General features: G+C 39.9%; 1 protein-coding gene across 1 annotated transcript in view; it reads left to right on the top strand.

Moving 5' to 3' along the window:
- LTBP1 (latent transforming growth factor beta binding protein 1) overlaps positions 1–12,495 on the top strand; it is a 345,549-nt gene that overhangs the window by 133,075 nt on the left and 199,979 nt on the right. Inside the window, 1 exon segment of the mRNA XM_039887438.1 lies at positions 8,029–8,196. Coding sequence (XP_039743372.1) covers positions 8,029–8,196 — 168 coding nt within the window.

Below are 12,495 nucleotides of genomic sequence, written 5' to 3'. Positions count from 1 at the left end.
GCAAGATCGAGTGTAAGAAAATGTGATTCTAGATGAATATCTTACTCCTTAAATCTTCAGTCAAGGCAAAACAAAGATGAAATGAGTGAAACAGGAAATTTGACCTGACTCCTAAAGCAAGTGGAAATTTGGGTTGAAATCTACTATCTTTATTGCTGGATCTCTGTTTAGTCCTTTGGCTGGTCTCTCCTAGATGGGAACCAAAATGTATTTCTCTTCTTTGTTGAATTTTATGGCCTAGTAACAATTCACATAAGATCACAGAGTCTGGGTAGTAGTGTGTTTCATGTCCTAGCTGTTCTTTGCCTAACAAAGGGAATGGATACTTAGTAAATCACAAATATGTTTAAAATCTCAACTTCTTACACATCATAAATTTTATTTATAAAATTAGAGGAAGTTTCCGTCGTGTCAATTTTTTTTTTTGCATAATGTGAAATTTAGAGAGCAAATAATTGTTTTGCTTTTGAAAAAAGATTTGAGAAATTTCTATTTCCTGTTGTTTATTTAGTTATTCTCAAATTGGCATATTTAATTGAAAATTTTTGCTTTTTTAATCATTGGCCATTTTTGGGTAATGTTTTAATGATTTAGGGAAAAATATGTTTTGTAATGATCGCAGAGTTTCCTAACAACTGTGCTTTCCCTTGATCTGAAACTTTTATGGCAAAACATTTATCTCTCTCAAATATAGCCTATAACATGTATATTTTGAGGCTAAAGTTTTCATAGGAGTGTCTTTTGTTTTTAATGCTACTAACAGTTACCCCATAGATGATATCATTTGTTGTTTAGCTTCTTGTCGGTGAGGTACATTCATTCAGTTTTCATTTCTTGAGCACTTACTATGAGACACATGTAGGGTATATAGTAATGACCAGACACATTCCTGCCCGCGTGGAGTTTATGTTCTGATGGCAAAAATCAAACACGAAATACATTAAGTGTTTTTATGATAAATAGGAAATATAAAGCCGGATATGGGGGCGGGTAGGTAATGTGTGGAGCTGTTGCAGTTTTACGTCAGGTAGGCCACCTGATAATGTGACATTCTGGAGAAGTCTTGAAGGAGGTGAGGGAGAAAGCTGCATATATCTAGGGAAGAGTATTCTAGGCAAAGGGATCAGCAAGTACAAAGGCCTGAGATAGGATTGTGCTGAGTATCTGAGGAATGGCAAGGAAGTGAGTGAGTTGGGGAGAAGAAATGAAGTCAGGGAGGTCATGGCTGTAGAGGGCCCCACAGGCCATTGGCTTGGATTCTGGGAAAGCACTGAAGGGAGGAGCACCATCATCTGAATGACATACGTTAAAAAAGGATGCACTGCGTCCTGTTGGAGAATGAATCGTAGGAGCGTGGAGGTGGAAGCAGGAAGTACAACTAGGAGATGGTTGAAATAATCCAGACAAAAGATGATGGTGGATTGCACCGGAGCGTTTACCATGGAGGTGGTGAGAAATTGGCACCTTCTGGAATAGAGTTAATAGAATTTGCTAATATATTGAGTCTCAGATGACAAAAGGTCAAGAATAGACTTTTCATTTTTGGGGATGGGAGAAGACATGAAGAACAGGTTTGGATTTGGGTGTATGGAGGAATCAAAGCTCAATTTTGAATAAATTTTGCTTGAGATGTCCACTAGATATTAGACACCTACCTAGGAAAGTTCCATAAGCAGTTGGATAGTTGGGTTCTTGGATGCGCGTGCACACACACACCCACCCACACACACACACACGCCCCTACCTTCAGTACTCATATGCACACACACACCAGGCAGAGGTGGTTCAGGCTAGTGTTAAACATTTTCTCTATGGAAGTCTGTAGATGGCATTTAAATCCATGAGCTAGGACAGGATATCATCATCTAGGACTGCGGTCCTCAACCATTCTGGCACCAGGGACCGGTGCTCCTATGACAGCCTAATCCCTGATGATCTGAGGTGGAGCTGAGGTGGTGATGCTAGTGCTGGGGAGCAGCTGCAAATACAGATGAAGCTTCACTTGGTCACTTGCTGCTCACCTCCTGCCGTGCGGCCTGGTTCCTAACAGGCTATGGATCATTACCTGTCCATGGCCCGGGGATTGGGGCCCCCTGCTCTGGGAAGTCAGTATAGAAAATGGAGAAAGTGAGGGGACCAAGCTCTGGGCCCCTCCCTGGGTAGGATCGTGAGGAGCAGTGGCTGTTGAGGTAGAAGAGGGAAGCACGAGAGAACAGGGTAACCTAGAAACCAAGTGCGGAAAGTGCATTTTAGGAAGCAGTGTTAGAACCTGCTTCGTCGACTGTCAGCTTGAAACAGTTGAAACCTGAAAGCTTGAGTAAGAAAGAGCCAGAGAATTCGCCGTTGGATTTGGCAACATGGAGGCCAGTGGTGACCTTCAGATGGGCAGTTTGGTGAAGTGTTGACAGGGAAAGCTTGACTGCAACAGGTTCAAGAGAGAATGGGAGAGGACGTAGTGGAAACAGCCAGTGGAGCAGCTCTTTTGAGGAGTTTTGCCGTAAGGACGGCAGAGAAAAGAGAGCATTATCTGCAGAAGGGTGTAATGGGGACAAAGAGAGGCGGGGTATTCTTGAAAGATGGGAGACAGCGCAGCATGTGTGCACACTAATGGGAATGCACAGAGAAGGGCCTCTTTGAGTAGGCAAGAGAGGAAGGGGCCCCATTGCTTCGGCGGAGGGGTCGGCTGTGGATAGGACCACCTCCTTTATCAGGAAGAAGGCAGGACAGCTGTAGATTCAGGGAAGTTGGTAGGCCTGCGTCTTTATAGCTTCTGTTTTCTCAGTGAAACAGTAAGTGAGGTCATACTTGAGACTGCGTGACTAGGTAACATCTGCATTTCTGCCCAAATGGGTATTTTGGGGACAGTATTTACGTTTTCAAACATGATATATGTCGGAGACCTGCTTTTTGATAATCAATAAGGAATTCTTTCAGAAACTCAGAATATATCCAAAAAACTATTCTTGTATTAAATGATTTAACATATTCTCCTTTTTAGCCTCTTTATAAGTCTATTTTCTTATATTTATATAAATGGGAGGAAATCAATACAAATGTGTCAGAAAGAGATGGATGACATACAGTTTCCTTCAGTGATTTTTAAGGGAGAATCGAAAGGAAGCTTAGGTGTTTCGTTTTATATCACAGGTATAGCAACTATTTATCTCTTTACCTCTTCATTTAGTTACTTCTACCTGGAAGAACTCAAGAGGGTATTGGAATGTAACTCTAGATTCTTATCTGAGGAAGCACCCACATCAGAACTAGAAATCTCATCTGAGTTTCCCTCTTGGAGGGTTTTCTAGGACTAGAGCAATCTCATAAAGTAATAGGTTTGATATTAATTTCTATTTATATAGTACCTTTCTCTAGGAACACGGGATAGTCTATGGGCATTATTTTAATAGTCAAAGAGGAGTTAACGCAAACCTGGAGAGCTGAACAATCAAGTCCTGTTATTCTGTTATTCTAAGCATTAATACTTTCATGATTTGTCCTTCAAAGAATTCTTGGTGACCTGTGTACTGAATCAGCTCCGAGGTCTCCTTAAATCGGTCTCAGTTAATAAGCAGGGTGATGGCTTGTAACCACAGAGAGATTGCTTCTCTTTCCCAGAGGATATTGCCTGTATGAGTGAGCCCCCGTTTTTTAAGTTGGATGCGTGCTTATGGGCTGTTGTAGCATTCTGGGGAATGCAGGAGAGACTGTATTTGTTCATAACATCTGATGTGAGTCTTGAACTTGTTATATTTATTTCTTTGGCTGCCTTTGCTTTTGGTCACAACCTAGTCTAATAACTGAAAAATGGCAAACGTACTCTTTTTTAGACCAAAGTGTATTTGTCAAGAATAATTTTCACAGTTTCGAATTTTTCTGTCATTAATGATTGGGAAGCAGAAATGAAAGCTTTTTATAGGGAGAGGGTATCGGCTTCATTTCCATCCCAGTCGCCATTCACTCTGAATATCTGTGGTTTGTTTTAAACCATGTGCCAGTGCCTCTTCTTGGAGGTATAAATTCACACAGGGTCTGGCAGACGCTGTAGACAGGATGTTGACTCTTGAGGGCCTTGACTGACTGACTGACTAGGAGGCCCTGTGGAGGTGCTGCACAGCTCCAGGCAATCTATGTTTCTAGCCAAGCCTCTACAACCCAAGGTTTGAAGGAGCTTGCTTAAGATTTCTGGGGCTGATTTACCTATGGGGATTTAAAAATTACCTTTTTTTTTCATCAGAGGGACCGCGTATGCGAAAGGTGTGCCAGCACTTTCCCTATTAACTCCTGACTGGCCTGACTTTTGCTTCTCAGATATGTAATTTTTAATCAACCCGTCGGTGCTCCTAGGTAGGGACAGTCACCTACCACTGATTTGACTGTGGGCTTCAGTTTCTTTCAGGTGAAGCAAAGCCTTCGGCTAGAATGACTCTAGCATCTGTGAGTCCCCAGTCTCTGTGGGGTTGTACAGTTGTTTTCTGGGTCACTTCATTTATTCTACATTTACTTGGCACCTGCTCAATGCAAGGCACCAGGAGTCCTTGAGTATTACTCTCTTCAAGGCGCTTGAGGAAGATGCATCTTAAAGTACCAAATGGCCTCTGTGGGAAAGGCTACTGTTAGTACATTCCCACTGAACTCTTGAGAGATGAGTGATATTGTCTTCAGCTTGTCACAGATGAGAAATTTGAAACTCAGAGCACTGTACTTTATTTTTTATTTTTAATATATATAAAAATATTTTTATTAAATTTAATGGGTTGACATTGCTTAATAAAATTATATCGGTTTCAAGTGTACAATTCCATCGTACGTCATGAGTACTTTAAAATTTAAACTCTTTACACAATACCCTCTATATGTAGAAGTGATTTTAAAGGGGTAGGTACAGGCGAGTGTATTTTCTAACTCATTTAATGTTTGTGGAGTCCTGTTAGAGCTGTGAATGACAATCCAGTGTCACACAGTAGTTAATTTTTCAATACTGATTTTGAAATTGGCTTGGAAAACTAAAGCTAATTATAATGAAGAAATAAATGCTTTACGACACAAGAGGACCCACTGAGAATACAAGTGTCTGTTTTAGAATTAGATTACTTTATACCAGAATTCTTGAAAAACACAAGGGGAAATACGAAATAAAAAGTATCTTCTCTTCCAAGAAGATGTGAACATTGTAAAAATCAGAATTAAGTCATATGAAACTGTCTCTGCCTTTTTGAAAATCCAGATGATTCTAAGCCAGGTTTTTTTTTTTTTTGGCAAAGAAATATAATAAGTTTTTAAAAACAATAGGTCCGGAGATTCTCAAGTGCCTATAAAGTGACTACTGTAGCTGGGAGGTGAAATGGGACTAATGATTAAGTGCTTGCTTTTTTTGGATGTCTCAGTTCGTCTAAGTGAGCATAATTTAGGTGACGGTATGAGCATCTGCATGGCAGCTGCTGGTGCTATGAGTTAATGCCAGAGAAGACAAAATAGTTGGCACACCATTTCTAATTTCATTATCCTACCAAGAGCCAGAAAAAATATAAGTTTATATTCTTTTGAAGTGGGACGATGTTGTCTCTTTTTTTTTCTTGGGCTTCATACACTTATACAAAGTATTCTCAAGATATTTGTAAGGATGGTTTTACAACTTAGAGTGTAGACTGATTTTTTTTTGTGCTACTGCAAAAAATTGAACTAGGTGAATTTTGTCTGATCGTGGAATCAAAATTCTATTGTAGTTTTTAAAATTTCTGAGATACAGTCTTAGAAAAATTTGAAGGTCATTTAAAGCAGTGGTCAGCAAACCGTTTCTTTAAATTTTTATTGGAACACAGTTACACCCACTCATTCACATATTGTTTTTGACAGGCTCCTTTCCTACTGCCATGACAGAGTTGAATAGTTGCAACAGAGTCCTTTGGGTCTAAAACCCTAAAATATTTACTCTTTGGCCCTGTATAGAAAACATTTCTGAATGCCGTTTTGTAAGATGCTGGATGATCTGGTTGGCCACGAGAATATCTCCCCGCCTCAGACTGTGTATCCTGATTTCCTGTGTTAGAACCACAGGTGAACGAGAAATGGTTTCGGAAAGACATTTGAAAAGACCAGTGAGGATATTTCTCCTCCTAAGGAATTGTTTTCTTCTGTAAAGTGAGAGGGCCAGCCCAAGCCAATCTCCTTAAGTCTCTCTAACTTGAATTTCTTTGTTTACATGGCAGTTATTGTTGAGTAGTTGAAGGGGTGTCATGTAGAAGAGGTATTAGATTGTGAGACCCTGGGGAGCTGAATTTGGATTAATGGGTGAAACTGACTGAAGACACCCTTCAGCTCAAGAAGGAAGAGCACTTGTGAGGGGCTGCTCATGAGCAGAAGGTGCTTTCTGAGTGGGTAATGAGCTCCTTGTCTCTAGAAATGTTTAAATAAAGGATGTGTCAGAGGACCTTTGAGGCCTTGTTCTAGCCTTGAAATTCTAATGGCTTATTTAGTTAAGGTTCTTTGTTTCTAAGCTCAGATTTTCACCACAATTTGTTTTGTTGAGGGTCTATAGAGGCTTCTTGGATGATTTTTTGAAAATATAATCTTGGTCAAATCAAGGCAGTGGAAAGGGGGAGGAATCACTTCTGGTGAGCAGGCGAAGGCAAAGGAGAGATTGACCCGGAGTTAGTCTCCCCTTTGGCCACTGCAGTAACACAGTGGCAACAGGAAAGGCATTGCTTTCTACCAGCCTTAAAGCCTCAAAGACAAACCGTCTATCTGTCTTCAGCTGCTGCTTTGCTTTTTGCCTGGGCTCCTGGAAAAAGAAATGGCCTGGCTGGGGGCAGATCACAGATGTAGAAGTCAGACTAGGGTTTCTGTATTGCACTTTGCCAGAGAGTTTATATTGGGACTTGGCTGTGAACAACAGTTCTGGCTGAGGCCATACATTCTCTTTGCTGCTTTGCTGTTATAGCACAAAAGCAAGCCATAGATGATACATAAATGAATGAGTATGGCTGTGTTCCAATAAAACTTTATTTACAAAAGCAGATTTGATCCTAGGGCAATAGTTTGCTGACCCCTGATATAGACATTGAAAGCTAGAACTGGCTTGAAACCATCAATTCCAATTCCCTCAGGTTTTAGAGAAAAGGTAAAATGACATGTCTGACGTCATACCACAGTTGAGCCAAGATTGCAACCCAGAATCTTATTTTGTGATACTGTGCTGCATCTTCAGTGCAGTCAAGTTATAGCATTTAGTTAGGAGAGGGCCATGGGAACGAAACAAATACCTGCCTTGGGTGGCCTGTGACTGTAGCAGCAGCGAGAGCTCCAGGCTAGTGTTTGAACGGAGGCAACCATTTCGCCCGGCGACCTGGCCTCACTTTTTCTTAGATGGACCCCGTTCACCGTAAAACAAAATACATGTTGCATACATTTATGTGGAGAAATAATGCCCCAGAGTTGTGAAAAAGAATTGGGCTCCCGCAGCTGCGTCACAGGATTTGATCACTTCAGCTGAGAGTGCCAGGAGATTTGAGACAGATGTTTTCAGACATGCCGCATGCCTAAAACATTTCCAGGGGTCGGGCTGCAAATAGTGACTTCATAAGTGGAGAAACAGGGAAAGTATGCAAGGCGAGGACACAAGAGTTTATTCACCACGAGGTGCATAGCCAACCTCTTTGCATTACATCTGCCTGTCAGGGTTGGCTCTTTCATCTGTCGTGCCCTCGGTACTGCTCTTTGTCTGCCCGTGAATAAAGTGCAGCATTGTGGTTAGTAATCCCACTCCAGTGACTCGACTTCAAATGTGGTTTTGGAGTGCATCCCAGAGTTCTGTTTGCTAAGCTTCCTACTCCTGTTTCAGAGACACCACTGGATACAGAGCAGCAAGCACTGAAGGCTTCCCTCTTAAACCTGTCGGGTTGTGGGCTCTCTCTTTCCCCCTCTCGTTTCTTTCCTTTCTTTTTTTCCCTTTTTTTTAAACCTTCTAAGGCAAGTTCATGGATACTAAGCTGACGTGTTTGTTCTTCTTTTTCTCCCTGCCTCCGCTCCTAGTGAGTAACCACACTGGCCGCATCAAGGTGGTCTTTACTCCGAGCATCTGTAAAGTGACCTGCACCAAGGGCAGCTGTCAGAACAGCTGTGAGAAGGGGAACACCACCACTCTCATTAGTGAGAATGGCCATGCTGCTGACACCCTGACGGCCACGAACTTCCGAGTGGGTGAGTTCCTCCACGGTCCCTAACTGTCCTTACCAAACAGTTTTATGTGACTGTAGCATTTAGACACCCCGCTTTCCACCGCGCCCCCCCCATTCACACTGCTCTCTGCTTGAATGGGTTTCTGTCTGAGTACAAATACGCCTTTTTTCACAAGATCTTTTAAATTAGTTTCAGACTAATTTTTAACATGATTATTGGTTTCTTAAAGAAAGGGCAACTAGGACATGGCCCCTTATTACTTATCATTTATGCAGCCGTGTGGCGATGGGAGGTATCGGTCGACAGGAGGGAGTAGTTTTGGATTAAGACCCTAGACCACACCTTGCGTTGATCAGCTTCAAATTTTATCATCTCAGTGATACATAAAATTTATGTTAGATTTGACTCATACTGTAAAATTTGGATGGTGCTGATTAAATTTAAAATTTTACTTCACAAGTAGCCGTGTTCTAAAGAAATTCTGAAAATTGTCAAAACCGTGTATTTTGGTTGTAGAAAGGGATACAGACTTGCATCGTTGGCCACGTTTCTGCTCTGTATCAAAAGACTGAATTATAAATTGATATATGACATGGATTTGGGGGAAGATATGCTAGTACATGACTGTCAGCACTCAGAACCTTTAAATGTTGCATAAATAATTTAAATAAGAACTATAGTGGTTAGCAGCTGCAAAAAGGCTTTTTTACTTTAAAAAAATTTTTTGTTTCTTTTTTACTTTTTTGTAAATGGAGAAAGTATTGCGGTCCACTGAGCACTGTCACACTGCCATGTTGTCATTCAATACAGTATTTTTGTCACGGAAAAATGTCTTTTATTATTTTTTGACCAATTATGGTTTGCCATGTGTACTCAAATAATCACAGACACCCACGTTACTTTATGAGTTACTCACAAGAATAACCCAAATGTCAGACAGATAATAACACTGGCTAGATCTGGTCTTTTTATGGAATATTGCTGTTTAGTCTTGGAAGTGTGTGTCTAGGGGTTCGGAGAAGAGGGTGTCTATTTCAAACTGATTTCCATCAAGACAAAACACAAGGAGGCAGCTCAAAGTCCTTATTAGCTCTCGATTATTCTGCTTTATTGTGACTCCTAATCGAAGCAGTATTCTTGGTAGCCTGTACTTGGAAAAAGCATGTGCTCATAGATACAATTTAAAAGGGTATTGTGAATTTCCTGGCTACGACAGGGGTACTTTGGGCATATTTTGAAAAGAATTTGGCTAGTAGGTGCCAAATGGCACATTATGCTTAGCAGGGCACAGAGCCGAGTCTAATGGGAAGTGTGTTGAACTGATGATCAGGAAACTGGATTCTGGTCCTGGTCCTGCTACTAACTACTAGCTAATCCACAGGGTGTGACAGCTGCGATTTCCGAACCTTCGTTTTTCTCATCCATGAAATAAATGGCTTATATTTAGTGACCTCTAAAATTCAGTCCATCTCTAAAATCTTATGACTTTTTCTGAGTAGTAAATAATATTTTCTGGCTCTTTGGACGTGATAGACAGGAAGGAAAGGGAAAAGACAATTCCCAACAGGTTATTGTGGGCTCAATGGCTTTCTCACTTTTACTTTTCTTGATTGTTTTCCTTACTCTCACTGCTTTCGCTCCTCTGTCATCGCCAACAATGTCTGCCCCCCACCTTACATTTTTCATAAATCCATACAATAAGAATGACAGAGTAATCGGATGGGTGGTAATTTTTTTTGGCTTACGGTGAATTCATTTTGAAACTAAATATTTAAAGACTTTGAGAAACAGAGGAAGTCTGCTTGTTAAAACACGCTGCACGCTTTCCTCTCTGGCATTTAAGCAGATGTTTAAGAACAGTGTACATGTAGCCCATTCAAGATGTAAAATGCAGGAAAATTATTTTTCAAAAATATGTCCTAGCCAGAACTCAACTCTGCCACGAAAGAATTGGCACAGTAGTTTAATTAAAAAAAAAAAAAGGAACAGACATACTAAAGAACAGTTTCACATTGGATTGGAAATCATGGGAAATATTTCATTTACATCCTGAGCTATTTCTCTCGTCTTTTTACATTTTAATTTAAATATGGAATAGTTTGAGGGACAAATTTTAATTGTTTTAAAGAATGATAATTCTGTAAAACATAGATTATTCTTCAGAAGAAGAAAAAAAAATTAGGAATTTATTTTTTAGACATAAAATATCTTTGTGGACTTTACTGGTTTAATACAACTTTATTATTTACAAAACGTAGTTTTCTAATTTATTGCTTTTCTCTCTGTATATTTGTTTACAATATGTTAAATCTTTTGACAAATAAGAGGTATATTTGGAAAATAGTACAGTTCGAAGAAAATTCAAAATTTATTGTAACTTGTTAGCTATTCTCTTTGGCCTCTGATAACTTGTTAGCTACTCTCTTTGATTATTAAAGATGGCGCCTGGCAAAATTTTTTTGTGAGGGGCCAGATAGTAAATATTTTAGACTTTGCAGGCCATACAGTTTGTGTCCCACTATTCATCTCTGTCCTGGTCATGAAAGCAGGCATAGACAGTATGTATATGAATGGGCGTGGCTGTGTTGCAGAACCAATGGGCCAAAATTTGATTTGAGTGCCCTAGTTTGCTGACCAATGGGCCAAATTTGATTTGAGTGCCCTAGTTTGCTGACCCCTGCTTCAAAGTGTCAAAATAATACAGGGGAAACCATGTGGACTTTGTAGTCAAGGCACCTTAATTAAATAATTCATTTTGATCATCAGAACATCGGAAATATGAAAATTTGCATAGTGATTTACAGTTTTATTTTTTATAAGGATATGGAACAGATGTTATTGTCACTCTGTTTTTTATAAGGAAACTTAGGCACAGTGACTTAAATGAGTTTGCCTTACGTACACAGCAAGTCAGTTAGCTAGGACTAGAACTTAGGTCTCCTTATGTCCCCTGTTTACTTAACTCCTTGGAGTCTAATCATGGTGTGGTGGAGGGACGAGGTGACTTTATGGAGAGTCGGGTTTTGGGGGAAGGCTGGATGGTATAATAGAGAATAAGCAACTGAGAGGCCAGCAGCCCTGGGTTCAGATCTTGGCTTCATCGTGGCCATTGGGCATGTTCTGGGTCTTTCTCTTCTTGGGCGCAGGTTGCTCTTCCACACAATGCAGGTATTAGCAGGTATGCAAAGGGTGGTTCTGTAGCAGGGAGATGTTAGCCTCTTCATTCTGTCTGTGGTGGTCTTTCTGCTTTTTCTGTGGTGATCTTTCTGTGGTGATGTGAATCAGGGCTGGTCAGATGTGGGAGGCAGGTACATTTTTCATAACTATTAAGCATACAGTCTTTGTCATTGAGTATTCAGTTGGAGAAATCATAAGTATAACTTAATGTGATGCTAAAAGCGAGGCCTGAATGAGAATGATATCTAGGGAGAGTACTCTGAGATTCTAGAATAAACTCATTTTTATGAATGTGATATTGGTATGATGTAACAGGATATTTATATTAAGTGGCAATTCCTGTAAAGGAGATTTTTAATTATAATGACTTTTTTTTATATGGCATTCTGAGGTTTTCCTCCTTTCTCTCCCTGCTTTCGCCTTTAAAAAAAATGGAAACATGTTCCCAGTTGGGTAGGCCAGCAGGTTAACTGTTGTTGCTTTAATGGATTCTTTCCATTCCATAAGGATATAATGAAGATGACCTTCTGGTATTTTTAAGTTGTTTATAAAGTCATAAGTTCCTCCAATAAGAAGAGCATAGGAATTCATGTTGTCACAACTAGAATATTTCAAATAAAATAATACTGTCTCTTGGCATAAATTACTCATAGAGACATTGAAAAGCAATCGTGATTGTTAAAATAACACATTTGGTTTATCTGATCCTTTCTCTGAGGGATTACAAGGGACTCATATTCCATTAGCACCAATTGAATAATCATAAAAAGTGTTTGCTAATTTAAAAAGTATGTTTCCATATGTTACTTCATTCGATGCTTACTTCTTCTGAGAGAGGTCTATGGTACTTTAATAGTTTGTGGATATGAGTTCTAAGGCTTTAGTTAAGGTTTGATTAAAGGTGATTTTAAGGTTTGATTAAAGGTGACTTTAAGTCAATTTTCTTATCCCAGAATCCAAATACTTCCTGCCTTCCAGTGTTGCCTCCTATATTAGGTGATTATATGTAATACACTTTCAGATTTTCCAGGACAAGCAAATTATATAGCTACCCTCTAAGAGCTTACACTTTAAGGAAGAGATGAAGAGTACATATAAATACCTCTAATTCAAGGTAGAAATCTCTCAGCAGGAGCACAGAGG

The sequence above is a fragment of the Pteropus medius genome, unplaced genomic scaffold, assembly GCF_902729225.1.
Source record: "Pteropus medius unplaced genomic scaffold, Ma_sr-lr_union100, whole genome shotgun sequence".
In the NCBI taxonomy this organism is placed as follows: Eukaryota; Metazoa; Chordata; class Mammalia; order Chiroptera; family Pteropodidae; genus Pteropus; species Pteropus medius.
The sequence above is the reverse complement of the archived record's forward strand: the minus strand, read 5'-3'. Positions and strand labels throughout refer to the sequence as shown.